The sequence below is a fragment of the Canis aureus genome, chromosome 1 (genome assembly GCF_053574225.1).
Source record: "Canis aureus isolate CA01 chromosome 1, VMU_Caureus_v.1.0, whole genome shotgun sequence".
Classification (NCBI taxonomy): Eukaryota; Metazoa; Chordata; class Mammalia; order Carnivora; family Canidae; genus Canis; species Canis aureus.
In genome coordinates, this window is record NC_135611.1 from 25,938,773 (window position 1) to 25,963,342 (window position 24,570).

General features: G+C 40.8%; 1 protein-coding gene across 1 annotated transcript in view; it reads right to left on the reverse strand.

Moving 5' to 3' along the window:
* Positions 1 to 3,000, reverse strand: part of MOXD1 (monooxygenase DBH like 1) — a 95,566-nt gene extending 92,566 nt beyond the window's left edge. The window contains exon 1 of the mRNA XM_077893321.1: positions 2,686 to 3,000. Coding sequence (XP_077749447.1) covers positions 2,686 to 2,949 — 264 coding nt within the window. The 5' untranslated portion in view covers positions 2,950 to 3,000. The remainder of the gene's footprint in view (positions 1 to 2,685) is intronic.
* Positions 3,001 to 24,570: the final 21,570 nt, after the last annotated feature.

The window sequence follows — 24,570 nt, forward strand, 5'->3', positions numbered from 1 at the left end:
TCTACGATCTGTTGTGTTGCATCAAGCCCTTCAATCTTTTATACTTGCTATCTGACCTCTACAGGCACTTGGGTTTGTGGCACCTATTCTAACCAACAATTCTCTACTGGTTGGTTTGAATTTATTCTCACACAGTTATCCAGGAGTTAATATCTATTGAAAAGAAAAGTTTAAGATAATCAGAAAAATAGAAGTCAGGATAATAGAAAAAATATCTGCAGGCCAAGTTTTTATAAGTGAAATAAGAAAGGAAGACGTAAAATATATGAAGAAAAAGCTTCGAGGGGAGGAGAGGTGACCCAGATGTCAACATAGGTTATTATCATGCAGGCTGATGCCATCTCCAACCACAGGCAGTGGCTGCCCATGCCTGGATACCCTAGAAGCCAATGCTTTGTCTTGCAAAGTTTCTTCTCACTGGGAGTAAAATTACATGAAACCCAAAGTCTACTAATTAAATCACATACACTGTTTAAGAACCCTATTCACCTTTTGGTATAGTTGCTCAGGATATCCTTATCACACCACTGTAGGAAAACTCTCAAATTAATAGTTTCTAGAGAGAAGATTCGATTTCAAGTTTTGGAAAATCACCTAGCCTGGATGACCCAGCTAAACTGATACATTTTATTTTTGGTGACTTTCATTTTGTTAAAGAGGTTTTTTAATCAATTTTCTTTCTATGTGACTGGCTAGCCTAATTTTTAGTGTATTTTATATGTCCTAGAATGAGTAGGATTAAGGAAAGGGAACAGTAAAGGATGTCAGTCCACTAAGAAAATAATTATCATTTATGGATAAAAATAAGGATTTTATTTCCTTAGGAATAAAAATGGAAGGAAAAATCCTATTTCTTGCTCATTAACTATATTGAGAAAATGACCATTCCTAAGGTTTATCTCACGGTTGGTAGATACTCCTTGATTACTTTAAGAAAAGTTCTATGGCTCAAAGTCTATCCAAGGGGCACTTAGTTAATTTTTATGCAATTTTTATGAAGAACCACCAGCAATATGAAAACACTCTGTAGTTTAACAGTCTGTTTTTGTAGTGGGTCAATTATAGCATGTTGAAACAGGACTCTACTGCTGGTCTTTCATTTGATATCAAATTGGATGGGCTTTCTAGAAATGCTACTCTTTGGGAAAAACGGTATCAAGTTATCTTTTAAAGTATATCCTGTTTTGTGATATTATCATAGTAAGATTTTCTACGTCCCTTTCAATGAAACATGCAAGGACAATTAACTGGGGATATTCCCTTCCCCATCCTGAACAAACATAAAACAAACAAAAAGACTTGGCTCCATTATGTACTTAAATAAGGCATTTTCTTCTTCCTTATCAGAAGAGAGTTCAGTTATTCAGCTAGTGAGGCCCGTATTTGGAATCAAATTCTTGATTTACAAATTTGATGTCCGAAATGCTGCCGCAGGAGGAAATTTATACATTAATGACTTCAACAAAGCAAAAATCCTCATAAAACTTAATTTTATTGGAGTTGTAGAATACTTATTTTGGGAAGAAAGAATTAGTTTATGAAAAAAAAAAAAAACAGACAACAGGATGGTTTTGAAGTTTTTATTACTGTCATTTTCTTAGTGCCAGAATTAGGGTTAAAATTGATGGCATCTCAGCCAGAAAGTTGTGGAAATCAAACTCACAAGTCAGGAATAAAATTACTGAGAAAGGCACTTTGAAATCCATCCGGTGCATTGATATTAATATCATTAAAACCTTAACACAATGCCATAACACCAAGGAGTTTTCATTTGGAAGAAGAAACTTTTAGCAAAGGGCAGTATTTTGGGATGAATTCTTTAAATAACAAAGTATAGTCACCACAATGTTATGTAACTGTGGAAAAGTGTCCAAAGGTTGTCAAGATCAAATAAACAAAGATGTCTAACCACCTAATCGTTCTGGTTTTCTCACGATTCTCGCCCCCCTCCCCCCCCCCCATTCATAAAGATGTCTATGAACAGGCAACGGTATCTACTCCACTCTTTAAAGCGAATCGGCAGCTGTCAAATTGACCGTAAGCTATTAAAATGCGTGAAGCGTTTCTCCACTTAATAGAGGATTTTGCCTGGGGAACTCTAAGTTTTGCAGATCTGGAATGGGCACCCTAGCGGGCTCCCAGAACAGCAGAGTTCCCAAACGGTTCTTGGGGACCTTTCATTCATCTCTCAGATGAGGCAGCTGACCTCAGCTCCGCCGGGGACTCCAGGGCAGCAAGGATTTGGTTAGGTTCCGGGATCCCGGTCCTAGACCGCGAGGCGGCCAAGTGCCAAAGGTCACAGGTCCCTCCAACCCCGAGGGCCGTCCCGTTAGGTCCCCGAAGGGTCGTCCTCCTTTCCCATGAGGGATGAATGGGGATGCGCGACAGTGTGTAAGTGGGGGACCTGTGAAGTGGGGCGCTGGGGACAGACGGACAGCTGCCCGACGTCCCCGGGGCTCGGCTTCCCGGAGCAACCCCCGGGGCCGGCGGAGGAGCGGGGAGCCTTGGGCTCCAGGGGTGCGGGAGACCTCCCAGGGGAGCGCGCGGGGTCTGGACCGCGGGGCGGCGGGGACGACGGCTTCCAGCCTCCGCCGCAGAGGACACCGGCGGCCCCGGGGCGCCTGCACACGCGCCTGCCCGAGGGCGGGCCGGGCCGGGCCGGGCTCCCGGAGCGGACGCGCTTACCTGCAGGTAGGGCCGCCCCTGGGCCACCCCGCCCACGACGATGTCGGCCGCGGCCATGGCCCCGGTGGGCGAGAAGCCGAAGCCCACGTAGCCGGCGGTGCGCACCTCGAGGCGGAAGGCCAGCCGGCCGCCCCGGGGGCCCCAGCTCAGCCAGTACTTGCCCTGGGAGTCGAGGACGGTCTGGTGCGGGAGGGCTCGGCCCGAGCCCCCCGCCGCCGCGCCGGGTAGCAGCCCCCAGAGCAGGAGCAGCGGCCACCCGCACATCCTCGGGCGCCTCCTGCCCGCAGGCACCTGGGTCGCGCGGACTGGGAGAGGAGGAGGCAGCTGGGCGGGGGGCGGGGGGGGGCGGCGACGCGCAGGAGGCCTGGCCCCGCCCCCTCGGCCCGCCCCTCGGCCCGCCCCTCGGCCCGCGGGGAGGGGGAGGGATAGGGGGAGGAGGAGGAGGGCCCCACCCGCTCCGCTGCCCGCTCCGCGGCACGCTCGCCCCGTCGGGTTTCCAGCCCGTCCACCTGCGGCTCCGCACTCCGGCCCTGGTCCCCGAGGTCTGGGCTCCGGGGCGGGAGAAGAGTGCGGTGCGGGGTGGATGAGGCCGAAGCCGGGAAGAGGGGGCTGGGGCGGCGGGGAAAGGAGCGAGCGCGCGGGTTCCGGGAGGGCGCGGGCGGGGCGGGGCGGGGCGGGGGTAGCGAACCCCTACCCCGGCCAAAGGAGGAATTGATGGGAGACGGCAAGTGTAGCCAGGCCGAGAGGGGGAGGAGTTGGATGATCCAAAGGGGTAATCCTGGGTTCGGTGGAGGGAAAGTGACTTAAGTCCCAGCCCGCGCTCCGGTTCAACACCTCCTATACCCCGCAGGGGCCCTTCTGCGCCGTTGCAGCCGGCGACCCTCCCAGCCCGCGGAGGGACTCCGTTCATCTCCCCTGGGACGTTGCTCCCACCCTTTCACCCAGTGGGAGCCCCGCAGCTGGAAGAGCCTGGTTCGTGACGCCAGGAGTCCGCACCCTGGTGCTTGCCGTCCTCCTTAGGTTTGGTTCGGTTTGGTTTTGAGGGGACGAAAAGTACCGCCAAACTACGTTGCCATCGGGGGATAGGTCAGGGGGAAAGCATCATGGGGAAGTTAGATTACAGTCTGAAATCCTCTTTCCCTGCTGTGTCAAGTTCCGACCACAGTCATGGTTAGCAAAAAGCGTTCATGGAATCCCTGGGTGGCTCAGTGGTTTAGTGCCTGCCTTTGGCCCAGGGCGCAATCCTGGAGATCCAAGATCGAATCCCACGTCGGGCTCCCGGTGCATGGAGCCTGCTTCTCCCTCTGCCTGTGTCTCTGCCTCTCTCTCTCTCTCACTGTGTGCCTATCATAAGTAAATAAAAAAATATATATATATATTAAAAAAAAAGCGTTCTAGCAAAAGGTGTTTTTGACTGCACCACTTTTATCTTCAGAACGCAAATTACTCAATGTGGCAACTCTAAATTACTTTCTTTAGTCATGTATTTACATTCTGCCCTATTTCAAAAAAAAAAGTTCTAAGGTGACTTACAAACATACAAACAATACAAAACAGAAAAATAATAGAGGATGTCAGATGAAAAATTAGAGGTAAGAAGAATATGACTAATACGTACTATTTACTCTGGATTTGGAAGCCCCATACAAGGCACCTGTACATCCTGTTCTCTCTTCAAGTCATAGGGTCAGCCTGCTTTTTCTTCCTCCTGTTTTCTCTGTTTCTTTCCCCAGAGCTTTTCCAGAGTTACCAGCCTGCATCAAAACTGTTCTCCCAAGGGTTCGGGCATTTGTCACCATGTCTGGAAGGCAAGCTTCAGGTGGATGGGTTTCCCACAGGAGTTCCAGGAGTGACCTTCTCAGGTCACTGAGAAGAGGAGAGAGGGGATGGAAATCTACAGGTTTAGCCAATGACCACAGGCCAGCATCAGAGAAGAGGGCTATAATGCCTTAAAAGAACTGAGGCAAGAATCTGAACTTTCAGGAGCAATAGAGTGCACTGTACTGACACGCAGAAATGCAAGAGCTGCAACCGTGGAGCTGAGTTTCTACAAGCACCGGGTCTTGGCTGTTGCTGCTGGCTCCAACCATGAGGAGAACAGGAATGTGGAGAGAGGAACAAAATGATGTACATGGAGGCCAAGAGGAATGGGTCTTGGCACCATGTGAGGCATATTTACCACAGTGGGCAGGATTTTAGGGGAGCTCAATTTTTCCAGAGCAGTCAAAGGCAAACTTCTTGCTTTGTGACCCTACTTTTATTCCTAGCAGGGAGGAGTTTGGAACACATAGCTACATCTGCTTCCTGAGGTTGATTCTATGAGTCCTAAATTCACATCTAGAACCTGCCCCTACCTGCCACCTCCCTATTTATTTTTATTTCTATTTTTTTAAGATTTTATTTATTTATTCATGAGACACACAGAGAAGCAGAGACAATAGGCAGAGGGAGAAGCAGGCTCCCCGCAAGGAGCCCAATGCGGGACTGGATCCCAGGACTCCAGGATCACGACCTGAGCCAAAGGCAGACACTCAACCACTGAGCTACCCAGGCGTCCCCCCCACCCCAAACATTTAATGATCTAGCTTCACCTGTCATTCTCACTTCACTCACTCCATGCCCTCTAGACACATGAAAATACCTCTAGAATTTTCAAAAGAGAGCCCTAGCGTTTCACATCATGGTGGCTTTTCAGATTGCTCACTCTGCCACATTTGCCTTTTCTCCCCTCTGTTCTTTGAAGTATTTTCTGATCTTTCTTCGTATACTTCTGCCAGATAATATTGGCCTCTCCATGGTGGTGTTCATGAAATGGGTTCCATCCAGACCTCATGATTGCAGCTCTAACACTTCTGTGTTATGTGTCTGTGGATATGCTCTATTAGCCTCTCTAGATGAGGAACCGCTTCTGATTCCTGGCTGTAAATGCATTGCCTAGAGTATGGACTAGCACCAATAAGTGCTTAATAAACATTTATAGAAAAAGTGAATAGATGCCCTTGCAGATCCTCCTAGAAGCATCCTCTTTACGAAGTTGGACAGTGGGGAGAAAGCTTGGTCTCCAGATATGTTGAATGTTCTGCTCTGCATTAGTATTGAAGCAAAATTAGAAAAGAAGACCACACATGGATACACAAAAGAGAAAGTCTTAAATGGCTTTTATTATTTCAGCAAGTAAAATAATTGAATGTGAAGTTACTGTCTTTTGTTTGTAACTGACATAAAAACACCCTGAATGCTCAAGAAATATTAAAAATCATAAAATTGTCTTGAGATGAGGTCAATAAACAGAACATTATTAGCATAATTCATGTGCAAGAGACCACTGTGCTTTGGTCTGAATTACTCCTGTAAATGAACACAAAAGAAAAATTTTATATAAATGTGGTGGATAAGCTGCCTGAGTTCCCTAAATTGACACCAACTGCCTACTCAATTGCACAGAGGATTCACTTTCTAAATTTGGAAATTAATTACTGTATAACTGCTTGTCTTAAATTTGTAAGGAAAGCAAGAAGAAAGCATAAGTCCATTAAAAACTTGGGCCATATATGGCAGAGAGGAGAATGAAATCACCAGTGGTAAGGGGTTTTAATTTTATTATTATTTTTAAATGATTTTATTTATTTATTTATTTATTTATTTATTTGTGAGAGAGAGAGAGAACAAGCAGGGGAGAAGGAGAAGCAAACTCCCTGCCAAAAGGGAATTCGATGCAGGACCGTGGGATCATGACCTGAGCCAAAAGCAGACATTTAGCCACTGAGCCACCCGGGCACCCCTCAATCTCATTACTTTTCAAACTAATGTTTTTGTAAAAATGATAGTTCCTCCTTAAAGGAAAAAAGTCAGGAAATGCAGGGAAGTATTAATAAGAAAGTAAACTAAAAAGATCACCTGAAATTCCACCATCCAAAAATAACCCATGTATGCATTCCGAGAACATCATTCTGGAATTTTGTCCCATTAAAATCTTGGAGGACAGCCTGTTGGACAAGAATTTGCAAAGAAGCAGGTGAATTAATTTTGGAAGACTCCATTTGAAATAAACAAGCGCTAAACATACCAGTTACAATCCCATTTTTTTAAGGTTTCTTCTCACCACATGTATCCAAAAAGCAACAGACAGACAAAACTAGAGAGTCAGCAAGGTTACTCAAGTAGAGAACATTCAACCAAATTACTCATTCTTAAAATGAATCATTTTCTCACACTTTTCAATCAGGAATTTTCAATGTCATGTTTATTTTGAATCCTCACACATTCTGATACACAGCTTGAGCTCAGCCCATGTGACTACCACATACTGAGCTTCCTCACCTTCCTCCCCTCTGCTGCAAAGTTTATTTATATTTCCACGGTCATCAACTGCAAGGGGGGACAGGAGAAAGGAAAAAGGAAAGCCCAAGAGACACTAACAAACCAATGCAAAGTTGCTTGCCATGAACAGGAATTGTCTGAAATAGGTTGTTTCTTACATAAATATAGAAGGATCATAATTTTCCTATCTACTTGTACCTAAGGTGCAACAATAATACTAAATATTTATAAAGTTCCTGTCTGCTAGGGAGCTCAAAGAAAAATATTTATGTAAGTGATCTCAGTGGTCGTCCGGCATTCAAGCAGGGAAGCTGAAGCATTTTCTCTCTTGTGTGAATAGGTTTAGTTAACAGACTAAAAGTTGGTCACTGGTGCAAGTTCATACTAAGAGTCAGGGGCAGAAAAGCCAAAAATATAACTTTGCTTCCTTCCTTCTTCCTTCCTTCCTCCCTTCCTTTCTTCCTTCTCCCCTTCCTTTTCTTTCTTTCTTCCTTCCTTTTCTTCCTTCTCCCCTTCCTTTTCTTTCTTTCTTCCTTCCTTTTCTTCCTTCCCTCCTTCCTCCTTTCCCTTTCTTCCTTCTCTTTCTTTCTTTCTTTCTTTCTTTCTTTCTTTCTTTCTTTCTTCTTTCTTTTTCTTTCTTTTCTTCTTCTTCTTCTTCTTCTTCTTCTTCTTCTTCTCTTTCTTTCTTTCTTTCTTTCTTTCTTTCTTCTTTCTTTTCTTTCTTTCTTCTTTCTTTTTCTCCTTCCTTCCTTCCTTCCTTCCTTCCTTCCTTCCTTCCTTCCTTCCCTCCTCATTTTCTTTTACTTCCATATTTTGCCTTCCTCCTTTAGCCTCTTTAGATCAGGAACCCCTTCTGGTCCCTGGTTGTAAATGCATTGTCTAGACCAGCATGTAGTAGGTGCTTAATAAATATTTGTAGAAATACAAATAGGGAGAGACTCTCAAGCAGACTTCACACCCAAGCAGAGCTGGATGCGGCGTTCCATCTCATGACCCTGATCATGACCTGAGCTGAAATCAAGAGTTGGATACTTAACTGAGCCACCCAGGTGCCCCACTAAAATAATAATTTAAAGCAATCAGGTCATCATTATGACACTCTCTTCCAGCAGAGCTAATATTTTTCATATAAGCAAGATGCTATGACACATTATTAGCCCAATGATAGACTCTTCATTGTAATAATGGGAGAAAGTAATGGTGAGTGTGGGTGAATGAAAAAGGCGAGGCAATAGTTCATTTACTTTTATTATCAGGAGCCTGAGATGGGCTTAACTGACTTCTTGAGGTTACTTTGCAATGGAGGGCCAAATGGCATTGGAAATCACTCTTAGGCTCCTACATATGAAAATAAAAATAACAGCAAGCAAACCATTTTCTTTGTTGCAAAGCCTACATTTTGGCATTATCTATAAACTATGCTCTGAAATAAAATTGTTTCAACTTTAAAAAGTCTGTGAAAGAAGAAAGTAATAGTCCTTTTTATCACTAATGACCATCTGTTAGCATTTCCCTTTGATGTCTATCAATAATGTGGTAGGGAAGAAGTTGATTTATATTAGATTTGGCTTATATTACTGCAAAGCCATGCTTTGGGTTGTTTGGGTATTGACGAGAGCAATAGGCCCTGGATTATTCTTCGCCAGAATAATCTATAGCTTATTGAAAATAACCATATCCTCACACTTTGGCAAACTGCCCTTCTATGGGGACGCAGCCACATTAGCTGTCAGTGATTGTGGGAGGAGAAATGAGGGGTGATAAAATGTGCTGAGTTAATCCTACGAATGTCAGTTTTGGAAAGAACCTGGTTAGTACTCTCATCCTGCAGCTGGAGAAAGAAGTCCTAGAGAGAAGCGAATTGCTCACAGTTACAATGTTTTTTTGTTTGTTTATTTATTTGTTTACGAGATACAAACAGGATGGTTGGGTGCCTGGCATAATTAATAACAGTATCTGGCTCCTTCCACATCCTTCTCTTTACAGTTAATTCTTTTAGATGTCTCATGCTCAACCTTGGTTTGACAAAGTTCTAACCTCTTGTGAACATGTTTGGGGAAAAAATAGAGAGGAAGAAGACAACATGAATGTGGTGCTGGTCTCTCCAAGCCTAGGGGCCCCCAGATATTATCCTCCTGGCTGTGCAGTAGATCTAGCATGTAAGTACTTGTGCTTAGACTGTGTGCTTAGACTTCTATGGCCATCAGTTTAAAGGAAAGCCTGTGTGCTTATATGAAATGAGCAACCAGTATCAATTCCAAACTGAATACAAAGTTGGCTCCACACGGAGGATGAGATGATTCAGTACCACTTGATTCCAAAATTCTGCATGTGGCTTTGGAAAAATTTAAAGAAATCTGTACTATAATAATAAAAAAAAAGAACAGATATATAAAGATAAAAACATAATTATTTAAAAAGCTCATTGAAGTCATTACGTTCATTACTACGCATAATAAATAATAAAAAGAAGTTTCCTTAAATAAAAAACTGGAGTAATTAGCAATTATTTTTCCATGTGGAAACTGGCAAATGTAAGACATAGGCTGGGATAAGAAGCAAGATGCAGCAGCGGGCCAGGCAGGTAGGAGACCCGGTAGGAAGGTATTGTGGTGCCAGTGTCCCCAGGTGTGGCGGAGCGGACAGGATGCTTCCCAGCCCCTCTAGGCCCACAGCTCTGTCAGAGACAGCGAACAGGCCACAAGAAATAGGCCAACACCATTTGAGAGAGCAATAGGGGCTGAGAAGGAAAATTAAAAAAGGGTAATGGGCCAAAGTGTTGAGAACGGAAGAGGTGGGCAGCGCCAGAGGGCACCTTCAAGAAGACAACTTCTGAGCTGAGACCTGGATGTTGACTGGGATATGCCCAGGAAGATCCACAGGAAAGGTTTCCCAGAAGGAACAGCAGTGCAAAGACCCTGCCTTGAAGGGTGGACTGCAACCAGAGGTTGCCCCACAGGGAAATGGAGTCCAAATTCCAGCCCAGTTCTGTGTGACCCACGGCCCCATGGTCTTCCTACTATATTGCCTCTCGACACAAAACTTCTGGCCCCTGAGATTTTATCTTTTGGATTTAGCGTGAGTCGAGAGCTCTTTGGAGAAGGCTGCTGTGCAGTATTATTCGATAGTGAAAGGCTGGAAAGCACCAAAGCCCAATTGCAGAAGAATAGCTAAGCAAATCATGGCCCACTTCACAAGGAATCTCTTGCAGCAGTTGAAAATGCTAATTATAAAGATGGAAACACAGGGAAATGCCCGTGGTAATACATTAAGTAAGAAAAAGCCCCATGCAAAGTGGTCTATAGGCCATGATTACAATCGTGTCAAAATATGCGTAGGGACTGAGAGAATGTAAAGGTGAATATACTTGTGTGTTTGGTTGGTGGGGTTGTTTTTGTCATGTTCAAAATTGCACTTTGCAGTTGTTAATTTGTTAACCCCCCAAAGCCCAGTTTAGGTTTGCTTGCCTCCATCACCTTTGGTAAGGCATCAACATCTGCTTCATGGAGTTATCCTGAGGATACTATGTTCTAGCTTCTCACAGTGCCCTGTACCTTTTCTTCATGGTGCTTATGGCAGGACAAAGTTAATTGATAGCCCAGTTTGTGCTTTACATGTTCTGCCTCCAACCACCCCACACCCTTTATTTTTTTTTAAGATTTTTATTTATTTATTCATGAGAGATACAAAGAGAGAGAGAAGCAAAGACACAGGCAGAGGGAAAAGCAGGCTCCATGCAGGGAGCCTGATGTGGGCCTCAATCCTGTGACTCCAGGATCACGCCCTGGGCCGAAGGCAGGCACTATACCACTGAGCCACCCAGGGATCCCCACCCCACCCCCTTTAAATGTTGTAATTTCTTTTTACTGAAATTTTAGCCCAGTCCTCAAAGACCAAGAACGAAAAGCTTAAAGTCCATAGCTCTTCCCAGCTTTTTTTTTTTTTCTCTCCTCAGTATTTGAAAAACTAAACTCATTGAAGAGATCATACTGGGGGTGAGGGGCAAAGGAAGAGACTCTATGGATTACTGCTCCTATAACAGCCATATAACAGCAAGGGACTGCGTGCCTGGCCTCCAAGAGCCTACAACCCAAAGGGATTAATAAATATCATTACAGAAATGTAACCAATACAAAATATTTATTATGAACCATATCATTTTCATGGAAAAAATACATATACACATATGTATGTAAAAAAAAGGAAATGTGTTTATTTCCTATGCTGCAAGATTTTATTTCCTCTCACTTATAAATTGAAGCTCTAGTCTTAATCCTTTGGAAATTTCTACATTTAAAGATCCATATTAGAAGTTAAAGAAATTAAAGATGAATTAACTATGAGATTAAAGATTAATTAAGTTAACCTCACATAAATGCAATTTGACCTTCATAAGTCATCTTTTTTCCTCACTTAATTTTTTAAAAAGCTATACATTTTAAACTAAATAATCAGATTGATAGTCACTGCTGTAATTGGCCAGATAATTACTGTCACTTCATTTAGAGCAGGGTTTACCAAAACAGAGTTTGTCAAAACCCCAGGCCATTACAAAGTTAGCCTTAGGAGTAAAACTACCAATAATAATGAGAAATTGGAACATGACCAGAAGGGCAATTTCTAGAAAGCTCTAAACTTGGGGAGAATACCACTGTATTCACAATGCCTTTTTCTCTACTTTTTCTCTTCCCATCATGCTTATGGAAATTATTATTTGGTAAAAACCAATGTCAACAGTGCACTTGAGACACTTAAAGAATAAAGAATAATTATTAAGGGGAGGTTATGGACAGAGCCAGGTGTTGTAACTCTTGGGATACATGATAATATGTTGACCATGATAATGATAATGATCATCACAATGATAATAATACATTTACTGAGGGCTGCAAGTATGTTACATGAATTGTCTCATTTAAACTTCAGAGTAACTTTATGAGGTCAGTAGTGTCTATTTAGAGGAAATTGAGGAAGAAAATTGCTTTTCGATTTATATAAGAGAAAGACAACAAGATCTTCTCTCAATTGTGAAAGGAAGAAATCCCTTATAATAGTATGAAATACTTATTATTACCACAAACTGTTACAGATCCTAGGAAATTTTTTATATCTCTTATCAAACCACTCTATCAGTAGAATTTTTATTGAATCAAAGCAAAATAAACAACAATACCACAGAAAACCAATTTGCTACAGATGTTTGGGGCTTTTCTTGACACAAATCTCTAAAACTTTATGTGGTTACTGAGTTCCCAGAAGAATGGCTATATGCTGACCTTGGTCATATGGCAATGGAACATATGAAAATTTAACGGTGAGGGACATGATGTGAAGAGGTGAGGTAAGTTGGAGTGAAATTGAAGGAAGTGAGTCATGTGTTTATATTTTATTTCTCTGTTCCCCCCCACACACACACTCGTTCACACACACACATACACTTTAAGATAATTCAATTATTTTTGTTAGGGGGAATGGTAATTATCAATCCATTTTCTCCTTTTTTCAGATGTTAGAAGAAGACAACTAGAGGTCTTAAAAACTCAGGCTTCATGCAAAATAAAATGAGAGTTGATGTCTTATAAAGAACAACTTAGAAAAAAAAATAATATAGCTCTCTTTTTCAAGTGTGTAATCAGCACTTAGAATCACAGCAGCAAAAAGTCATGGAGAAAATCGCCCTGATCATATTTTTCTCAAATTGTAGGTTTATTTTGTGACTCCCAGTGACATTAGAGAGTGAAGGCATTTAGATAATTCTGACCGTAACTAAAAGCCTTAACCAGTTAATGGGTATGAAATATTTTGAAAATTTGTCTTAAAAACAAACCTGACAAGGTTTTATTATTGCTACTTATATTGCAAGTCTGTAAAGTCAGAAAAAAAAAAATCCAAGGGAGTCAAAAAGCATCATGATTTGGGATACAGACCAGAGAAACCAAAATATTATCTCTGTATCTCTAATACTGCTGAAAAGCTTTTTTACCTATCATAACCAATGTTTTGATTTGAAAATATTTCCAAAATATCTATCCTTGAAGGTAGGTTTATCCATGTAAAAATATGTAAGACGTGTAAGTCTTCCAGGAAAGGGAATTGAGCTGACCTATGGGATCACTTTGACCTGCCTCCACAAAGAGGAAGCCACATGATCGGCCACAACAGACCCTCCCTGTCTCCACTCTTCCTCCTTTAAAAGTGATGCTTTAATTTGGTCTTGTAGAAGTTCCTGGATCAATTCATTTCCTAAGGAAATAATAAGTAATACCACGTAAAGAACATTAATTTTAATTCTCTAATTCACTGTGAACCAAAGCAAATACCATATCATAAAAAGCACATTATTTAAGAGTCAAGTTAAGCAAACTGATACATCCTATGACAGTAATTTCTTAAGGCATATTTATTGTCAATTCTGAATTACCTAATGAAGCAAATGACCCCTTTAATATGAAGAAATTACCCGAAAGGTGTTTGTCTAAGGTGGTATGAATTCTATATGTTTTTTTGGTGACCAAGAGGGGGAAAGAGAAAACTAGAAAAAGCAGCAGGTTGAATCCCACTGAATGAGTCAGGAGAGGGAGAAATAAGGGACAGGGTGACAGAGGAGTACAAGTCCTGTCAACGTCAGTCACATGGCCTTAGCCGGCATTGTGTCCATCTCCCTTGATAGCCCATTTCAAGGTAACTCCCATCAGTTATGGCCATTGCGGTGATTTGGCTGGTTTGTGATCTTTCACAATAGAAATAGCTCTCTTTCTAAACCCAGAGAGTAGATGTTTGTGATGTTCTAACAGAAAGCCAAAACATAACTAGATTTTCCAAGACAGCTCTGCCTAGCTAACTATGATATTGATGGGGGGTGTAGTGTGGTAATAAGTTGGTGCAAAGGGAAGATAGCAGGAGTAGAGCTTATCTAAAGGAAAGTTAAAGATTAAAATAAAATTTGAAAGTATATGTTAGATCTGAGATCAGACTTATGAGCAGTCTTTGATGTAGTTTGTTTAGTAGGATGGGCTCCATGTATAGGACAAGTCTTGGTGGGTGGGGGAGGGGAGCACCAGATGTTTACAATCAGAAAGTTAAGGAAAAAAAGTGATTTTTATAGAAAAAGCAGTTTAAAAGATAAGAAATACAACTCAAATTGATAGAAAAAAATGGTCACAGTATACATTCTATAATGAAGGAGTTAGTTTATTCAGCTTTTGGTAAGTAGCTACCAGGATTTAGAAACTTTTGTATTTTTATCAATGTTTAAAAATTATTAGATGAGCCAATTTTTGTGAGAACTTCTAAATAAGCAAACAGAAAGAAAACCCATGTGTACTGCTGAAGCCAAGCCTAAGAAACCATCAAAGCCCCAAAAAAGAATACTTCCTTAACTCATTGGGATTAATCCCTTGAAACGTTTTTTTGTTTGAAATGTATGAGTTTTTTTAATAATAAATTTATTTTTTATTGGTGTTCAATTTGCCAACATACAGAATAACACCCAGTGCTCATCCCGTCAAGTGCCCACCTCAGTGCCCGTCACCCATTCACCCCCACCCCCCTGCCCTCCTCCCCTTCCACCACCCCTAGTTCATTTCCCAGAGTTAGGAGTCTTCATGTTCTGTCTCCCTCTCTGATATTTCCTACCCATTTCTTCTCCTTTCCCTTCTATTCCCTTTCACTATTATTTATATTCCCCAGATGAATGAGACCATATAATGTTTGTCCTTCTCCGATTGACTTACTTCACTCAGCATAATACCCTCCAGTTCCACCCACGTTGAAGCAAATGGTGGGTATTTGTCATATCTAATGGCTGAGTAATATTCCATTGTATACACAGACCACGTCTTCTTTATCCATTCATCTTTCGATGGACGCCGAGGCTCCTTCCACAGTTTGGCTATAAATATATGAGTTTTAATTTAGATTGCATCCCAGGCTGTCACTTGGTTTATTTATTTACAAATAAATAAACTTTTGAGAACCCGTGTGCCTGTAAGTGTAGACACTGGCATACCTCACTGAACAAAACTGATTTAAAAAAAATCTGTCCCCTCATGGAGCTTGTATTCTAGTGATTTAAGTAACTCAGGAAGCATGAGAAGATGAATCAAATTCCAGATAGATGTCCAGAAGATGTCAATTCCTGACATGTTTTTTACCCCTTTTGAAGTGAATATGGAACACATTTTTCCTAATATAAAATCATTTTTGAAATACTATCACTTTCTTATTGTGAGCTCTATGAAAAGAAAGAACAAATTAAGGGCCTCCTTTTTCCTAAATAAATAAAGTGTTGAAATGTTTTGCTCCATGTGGTAAGAATTATCGGAACATGGAGACTATAACTAAAACAAAGGAAAAATTGGTGGAAGAGTATTTATATAAGACAGAACTGCATCAAGATACTATTAGTGGAGCCAAGACACAAAGTTTAAATCACCATAAAGAAATAATGCATCTAAGCTCTAAAGAAACAAATGGAGATGTGCCGTTCTGAGCAAGACTAGCATAAAATTTTCACAAAGGTTTGAAATGCTAATGCATTTTGTTATGTGATATCCCAAAGCATAGCTGTCTAAAGTATCAAATAAACTTATTAGGAAGTAAATTCACTCAACCAAATGGATGTTTGGGTACGACATTTTGAATTATTAGCTTTGTTACCTAAATATTGTCATCTCTTCCTGTCTTCTATTTACTCAAATTGCTTCACATACAATTATTCTTTGGGTCCCTGGGTTCCAGCCTCACTTTTGTAGTCTGATTTCTTCTGCATCCAGACTTCAACCTCCAGACCCCCTGCCTCTGGCACACATACACACACACAGTTAGAATGCATCTCTAACTTCATAATGCATTTCATAACCACAAGTTTAAGAACACATATGTGTTATGGGATGGATAGCTCCCTGTGCCTAAAAAACACACCCGTACATACAGCATCTTTCTAACATCTATTTCACACATTTTTGCAAAAGTTAAAACTCAGTTATCCAGTCTACACTTGAAAACAGATTACAGTTTTAGGAACACAGTAGAAACTGAATCCTTTCTTTTGATACACATGCAGCCAGTTGTTGAGAAACTTCTGCATATCCGGGAAAATATCCCCCCCCACACACACACACACACAATCTTAGACTACTCAGCAAATGAAAACATTTGATTTAAATCAGATTCAGATGCTAAAGCATTATTTCACTGCTTTCACTCCATTATTTCACTCCAAGTACAGGTACAGTTTGCTTTCCAGCATAAATAGGATTATATTGGACACATCTTCAGATGGTACATTCTCTAAATGTATGATATCAAATTAAATAAACCCAGCTGTGATGACAGTGATAGCAGTGACTAATCATTGTCATTTATGATTCTTTTTCTCACTCAGTTCACCTCTTCCTCCCCCTTCCCTCCTTCCATGTGTTTTTTTCTCTGTCTTTCCCTGTCTTTCTTCCTTCTCTTTCTATTAGCGATATACCTATAGGTAATAAGCTATGGGTTCAATTTTTTAGAAAATGAAGAGCGTGGACTTTGGAGTAGGAGACCACCTGGAATTGAATCCCAGCCCTGCCACTTACCAGCTGTGCAACCTTAGGGAAGTTAGTTAACTTCTCTGTGATTCATTTTTTTATCACGTATAAAATGTGGGTACAATCACTAGCTATTTCGTAGGTTGAGTTTGTACTTAGAAAATCCTTAAAGACTGACACTAGGACGTACTATATAAGTACACGCTAAATAAAATAAATAAATAGGCCTAAAGACAAAACTGTTCTTTGCTCCTAGAAATGCTTACTCTAGAACAAAACCACGGAATGTTAGTCAAGCTACTCAGGTTTTTTCGTTTGCACCCATCCACTGCACCTGTTCTCACAGGGCAAATATATTCTATTTCAAGAAATCGAAATAGATTCCATTTGTCCAGTTAATTCACACGTGTAAATAAGACTTCCAGAGGTTATCCATTGTTTCCATTCCATTAGTCATAAATGAAAGGGAGGATTTCTTCGGAATTAGTTGTCAGTGAAGAAGTAGTGTGGAGAGGGAGAAAAGGACAGCAGAAGTGACTGAAAATAAAATCCAGGAAAGCTGACAAAAACATTTACAAACCCTGTGATTAAAAGCACACAGAGTACCATTGACCTCGGCTGACTCCAATAACACAGTTAGAAGAGAAGTGGTCTACTCCAGCATGTTCTTAACCGTGAATACAGAGGTGAAGACTTTCAGAAAAAAAGGACATCAAAGGGAAAGAATGAAAAGGCAAGGGGTCCCACCCAACCTCACTGGATGAGCTGGGCTTAACATCTTTTTCCCACAGACTGACCAGACCAGCCACTTTGACCCGGAGTGTGAATTTTCCCCAAGGCTGGCAGAGAAGCCTGTGAGAGGAGTTAGGGTGGTATCTGGGATCCAGGTGCATGTTGAAATTAGAGATGGACCTTTCATTCCCTTGTCTCTTGAGTGGTGCCTGCCTGAGATCCTTGAGTTGGACTTGTATGAATAAAGCCCCTCTCAGACTTGCAAACTCCCCTGGAGGCTTTTGACATCACTTGCAAAATACTCACTTTCCTATGAGCTGCCTCCTGTTGCCCTCTGACCTAATGGAAAGATCTAGTTCCTGAGAGAGTTCTGAAATAGCCATTCATTTACAAGAAAGTTAAAACACACATCTGTGGACCTAGGAAATCATTTTGAAGTAATCATTAATTCTGGAAATTTATTTTTTTAAGGTTTTATTTATTTATTCATGAGACACACAGAGAGAGGAAGAGACACAGGCAGAGGGAGAAGCAGGTTCCCCACAGGGAGCCTGATGTGGGACTCAATCCGAGGACTCCAGGATCACGCCCTGAGCCAAAGGCAGGCGCTCAACCACTAAACCATCAAGGCGCACCTAATTCTGGAAATTTAAAATGTGAATGGGTAATTTTTTAATGCTTCTTGATTTCTAATTTACTAAATGGCTATTTAATATCAACTCTCAAAAGAAATGGAGTAAAGTGTATATAGCAAGAAAAAAGGGCCCTAAATATTTTAATTTATTATCTATACATTCATCAAGAAAAGGATAGGGAAGGACGCCTGGGTGGCTCAGCAGCTGAGCATCTGCCTTCGGCTCAGAGCATGATCCCCAGGTCCAGGGATTGAGTCCCACATCGGGCTCCCTGCATGGAGCCTGCTTCTCCCTCTGCTTGTGTCTCTGCCTCTCTCTGTGTGTGTCTCTCATGAATAAATAAATAAATCTTTTTTAAAAGAGAGAGAAAGAAAACGATAGGGATTTTCTTTGAGATCAGAAGAAATGTAATTTCTCTGTGTGGCAGAGAATGGTGGCTCTGACAATACTGTGTCGCTCTTGAGATACATCAATCCTCTTACCTATGACCCACCACCAGTCTTGCCCTAAATGTCCCTATTTCTGAGCATGAAATCTTTCCAATTATTTTTTTAAGATTTTATTTATTTATTCATGAGAGACACACAGAGAGAGGCAGAGACACAGGCAGAGGGAGAAGCAGGTTCCATGCAGGGAGCCCATTGTGGGACTCGATCCCAGGACCCCAGGATAATGATCTGAGGCAAAGGCAGATGCTCAAAAATTTAGTCACCTAGGTGTCCCATTCAATTAATTAATTTAAATTATGGAAACTTTCTGGTATACAAAATGACATAAAGAATAATAGAGCACATTTCCAAATAAAGATGATCAACTGAACACTTGATTTACCTGGACTCCCTCCTTCCTGAAACCCAATAACACAATTTTTCAAAGCCCTAAATCCACAAAGAAAAAGAGAATGTAAAGGGAGAAAAGAGCAGCAAAATTTGAAAGCCATAAAACACCTAGATCAATGGTAAATGACTTAGCAAACCTGAGAAAACTAAAGCCTAACCTGGCAATAGAGAAAGTCCAGGAAAAAAAGTTACTCTTAAATCCTAGAATCTCCAGATGACCCAGCCCTGAGGACTCCAGATACCCCTGCAAGTGGAGCTGATGGATGGGGAAGACAGAAAAAATATGAAGGATGTTTGGAAATTTAGGAAGCTGGAAGCAACCATATCCTCTCTCTTCCACTCAGCTATGCCTCATGACCCCTCTTCTGCTCCAGCCCCACAATGAAGGTTTACTCTCCAGAAAGTGTAACAGAGCAACTCTAAATGGGGCAGAGGGTGAGGGGATTAGGCAGTGCTGAGGGAAAGAGTTCTGGAAGGAAAGAAGGAGAATAAGTGAAGTATGGAGTGTCAAATTATAGTCCTTCTTTCTCTGCTAGCTTCTAGAACCCTGAGAGAGGATTTAATCCCTCTAGACAGAAGGTTATTCACTGCCTAATAAAACTGTCCAGTCAGCTCACCCCACCATGAAGACCATGGTATACAAGTCCTGCTAGATTCTAGAACTTTTCCTTGAACTCCCCAGCTTTCAGTGTGAATGAGCTGCAAAGGATCACAGAGTATTTGAGAAAATTCTCTACTATTCTAAAATGAAAGAGAGAGACTAAGGGAAGAAAAACAAAGACCCAAATCATCAAAACAATGCAACTTGAGGAATTTGAAACTCTTCCAAAGAAAACAAAATACAACAAAAATCTATCATTAATATTCTCAGAGAGCTAAGAAATAATATAGCATCTATGAAATAATAGTAGGATGCCATTAAGAAGAAACAATCAGATACTAAAGGGAGTCTGGAAGATTCAAAATAAAATACCACAAAATAAAATCTCAAAAAAAGACTTGAAAGATAATCTTGAAAATAAAAACCTAGAAAAAAATTTTAAAAGAGAGAGAGGGAAACAGAAATGAAAATAAGATGCTAAATAACAATTTTTAATAACACTAAATCAGCAAAGAAGTTCTCATCCAAAGAATAGAAGTTCCAGATTTAGAAAGCAATTTGGAGAGCAGAGGAGTTGTCAAGTCAGTCAAGAAAATCTCCTAGGGGCACTGGGCTGCCTCAGTCAGTGTAATATAGGACTCTTTATCTCAGGGTTGTGAGTTCAGCCTCACATTGGGTGTAGAGATAACTTAAAAATAAAATTTGAAAGAAAGAAAGAAAGAAAGAAAGAAAGAAAGAAAGAAAGAAAGAAAGAAAGAAAGAAAGGAAAGAGAAAGAAAGAGAGAAAGAAAGAATGAAAAGGAAAGGAAAGGAAAAGAAGAAAAGAAAAGAAGAAAGGAAAAGAAAAGAAAAAAAGAAAAGAAAAGAAAGGAAAGGAAAAGAAAAAAAAAGAAAAGAAAAAAAAAGAAAAGAAAAGAATAAAAGAAAAAAATTCTCCCAGGACTATAGACATGGATCCACTGGGCTAAGGATGAAAATAAAACTACAGCAAAGAACATCATCATGAAACCACTAAACATGGGGTGAAAACAATATGAAGATTGCCAGAGAAAGGGGAAATATCACATAAAACAGTGAGAATCAGATTAGCTTAAACTTCCCACTAGCTGACTGGAAGCCTGATGTCATTAGAGCTCTAATGCAAAGCCATCAAATTTCTTACAGAAGATTATTTCCCACCTAAACATTGAGACCCAGCAAATGAATAGTCAAGGACAAGGGTACCAATAAAGAATCTCCAGACTTGCAAAATCTCAGAAATTTGTCTCCTTTATATCCTTTCACAGAAATATTTTTTATGGATGAAAGCAAGAGATGGGATGGTTATGGAGCCATGAATCAGAGGGAGAGCCCCCCCAAGAATCTGATGGAGAGAGATGACAGAGATGACAACTCTGTCATAGAAAGAAATCAAGCCTCATTGGCACAGAATAGAAGGTTCCTGAATAACTTCCAAAACTCCATAATTGACAGAGTATCTGATGTGTTCGAGGTATTGAGGGAATTTATACTTCTGGGAGAATATAATGGTAGATATATGCCAAACAGAGAGGGCTACCCCACGACTCAGCAATTGCACCACTAGGTATTTACCCCAAAGATACAGATGCAATGAAACCCCGGACACCTGCACCCGCAATGTTCACAGCAGCAATGTCAACGATAACCAAGCTGTGGAAGGAGCTTCTCAATGTCCCTCGACAGAGGAATGGATAAAGAAGATGTGGTCTATATAGACAATGGAATATGACTTAGCCATCAGATATGACGAATACCCACCATCTGCTTTGACATGGAGGGAACTGTAGGGTATTATGCTGAGTGAAGTAAGTCAGTCAGATAAGAACAAATCATCAGATGGTTTCCCTCATATGGGGAATGTAAGAAATAGTGAAAGAGATCATAGGGGAAGGAGGGAAAACTGAAAGGGGAAGAAATCAAAGAGAAAGACAAACCATGAGAGACTCTTCAATCTGGGAAACAAACTGAGGGTCGCTGAAGGTGAAGTGGGTGGGGGGAATGGAGTAACTGGGTGATGGGTGTTAAGGAGGGCACATGGTATGATGAGCATTGGGAGTTTTACTATATGTAGGGAAATTGAATTTAAATTTAAAAATATAAAAACCCTAAGCAAACAACATCCATAAGTCAAAAATTAAAAATTTTGGCTTTTACACTTAGGTCTGTGATCTATTTTTTTATTGAAGTTCGATTATTCAAATTATAGTATAACACCCACTGCTCATCCCATCAAGTGTCCTCCTCAGTGCCTATCACCCAGTTACCCCAACCCTGTGCCACCTCCCCTTCCTCAACCCTTTGTTTGTTTCCCAGAGTCAGGAGTCTCTTATAGTGTGTCTCCCTCTATAAATTTTGCCATTCATTTCCCCTCCTTTCCCCTATAATCCCTTTCACTATTTCTAATATTCCCTTATGAGTGAAACATAATAATTGTCCTTCTCCGATTGACTTACTTCACTCAGCATACCCTCCAGTTCCATCCACATGGAAGCAAATGGTGAGTATTTGTCGTTTCTGATGGCTGAGTAATATTCCATTGTATACATAGACCACATCTTCTTTATCCATTCATCTTTTGATGGACACCAAGGCTCCTTCCACAGTTTGGCTATTGTGGACATTGCTGCTATGAATATCGGGGTGCAGGTGTCCGGCATTTCACTGTATCTGTATCTTTGGGGTAATCCCCAGCAGCGCAATTGCTGGGTCATAGGGTAGCTGTATTTTATAACTCTTTGAGGAACCTCCACACAGATTTTCAGAGTAGCTGCACCAGTTCGCATTCCCACCAACAATGCAAGATGGTTCTCCTTTCTCCACATCCTTTCCAACAATTGTTATTTCCCCTCTTGTTAATTTTCACCATTTCCACTGGTGTGAGGTGGTATCTCATTGTGGTTTTGATTTGTATTTCCCTGGTAGCCAGTGATGCGGAGCATTTTTCATGCGCTTGTTGGCCATGTGTATGTCTTCTTTGGTGAAATTTCTGTTCATGTCTTCTGACCATTCCAAGATTGGATTGTTTATTACTTTGCTGTTGAGTCTGATAAACTCTTTATAGATCTTGGATACTAGCCCTTTATCTGATATGTCATTTTTAAATATCTTCTCCCATTCTGTAGGTTATCTTTTAGTTTTGTTGACTATTTCTTTTGCTGTGCAGAAGATTTGATCTTGATGAAGTCCCAATAGTTCATTTTTGCTTTTGTTTCCCTTGCCTTCATAGAGGTATCTTGTAAGAAGTTGCTGTGGCCAAGTTGAAAAAGGTTGTTGCCTGTATTCTCCTCTAGGATTTTGATGGATTCTCACATTTAGATCTTCATCTACTCTGAGTTCATCTTTGTGTCTGGTGTAAGAGAATACTCTAGTTTCATTCTTCTGCATGTGGCTGGCCAATATTCCCAGCACCATTTATTGAAGAGATTGTCCTTATTCCAGTGGATAGTCTTTCCTGCTTTGTTGAATATTAGTTGACCATAGAGTTGAGGGCCCATTTCTGGGTTCTCTCTTCTGTTCCATTGATCTATGGGTCTGTTCTTGTGCCAGTACCACACTGTCTTGATGATCACAGCTCTGTAGTACAAGTTGAAATCCAGCATTGTGATGCCCCCAGCTCTGGTTTTCGTTTTCAATATTCCCCTGGCTATTTGGGGTCTTTTCTGATTCCACACAAATCTTAAGATTATTGTTCCAACTCTCTGAAGAAAGTCCATGGTATTTTAATAGGGATTGCATTGAACGTGTACATTGTCCTGGGTAGCATTGACATTTCACAGTATTGACTCCTTCAATCCATGAGCATGGAATATTTTTCCATCTTTTTGTGTCTTCCTCAATTTCTTTCAGAAGCATTCTGTAGTTTTTAGGGTACAGATCCTTTGCCTCTTTGGTTAGGTGTATTCCTAGGTATCTTATGCTTTTGGGTGCAATTGTAAACGGGACTGATTCTTAATTTCTCTTTCTTCAGTCTCATTGTCAGTGTATAGAAATGCCACTGATTTCTGGGCACTGATCCTGCCCACTGTCGAATTACTGTATGAGTTCTAGCAATCTTGGGGTGGAGTCTTTTGGGTTTTTTACCACGTCATCTGTGAAGAGGCAGAGTTTGACTTCTTCTTTGACAATTTGAATGCCTTTTATTTCTTTTTGTCATCTGATTGCTGAGGCTAGGACTTCTAGTACTATGTTGAATAGCAGTGGTGAGAGCGGACATCCCTGTCATGTTCCTGATCTTAGGGGAAAGGCTCCCAGTGTTTCCCCATTGAGAATGATATTTGCTATGGGCTTTTCATAGATGGTTTTTAAGATGCTGAAGAATGTTTCCTCTATCCCTACACTCTGAAGAGTTTTGATCAGGAATGGATGCTGTATTTTGTCAAATGCTTTCTCTCCATCTATTGAGAGGATCATATGGTTCTTATTTTTTCTCTTGTTGATGTGATCTATCACACTGATTGTTTTATGAGTGTTGAACCAACCTTGCATCCTGGGGATAAATCTTACCTGGGCAAGGTGAATAATCTTCTTAATATACTGTTGTATCCTATTGGCTAGTACTTGGTGAGAAGTTTTTCATCTGTGTTTATCAGGGATATTGGTTTATAATCCTCCTTTTTGGTGGGGTCTTTGTCTGGTTTTGGGATCAAGGTGACGTTGACTTCATAAACCGAGTTTGGAAGTATTCCATCCCTTTCTATCCTTTGGAACAGCTTTAGTAGAATAGATATTATTTCTTCTTTAAACGTTTGATAGAATTCCCCTGGGAAGCCATCTGGCCCTGGACTTTTGTGTCTTGGGAGGTATTTGATGACTGCTTCAATTTCCTCACTGGTTATTGGCTTGTTCAGATTTTCTATATCTTTCTGCTCCAGTTTTGGTATTTGTGGGTTTCCAGAAATGCATCCATTTCTACTAGATTGCCTAGTTTGTTGGCAATATAGCTGCTCATAATACGTTTTTAAAGTTGTTTGTATTTCCTGGTTATTGGCTGTGACCTCTCCTCTTTCATTTGTGATTTTATTAATTTGAGACTTTTTTCTTTTTAATATGGTTGACTAAGGGTTTATCTATCTTATTAATTCTTTCAAAGAAACAACTCCTGGTTTTATTTATCTGTTCTACAGTTCTTGTGGTCTCTATTTCATTGTATTCTACTTGAATCTTTATTATATATCTTCTTCTGTTTGGTGTAGGCTTTACTTGTTCTTTCT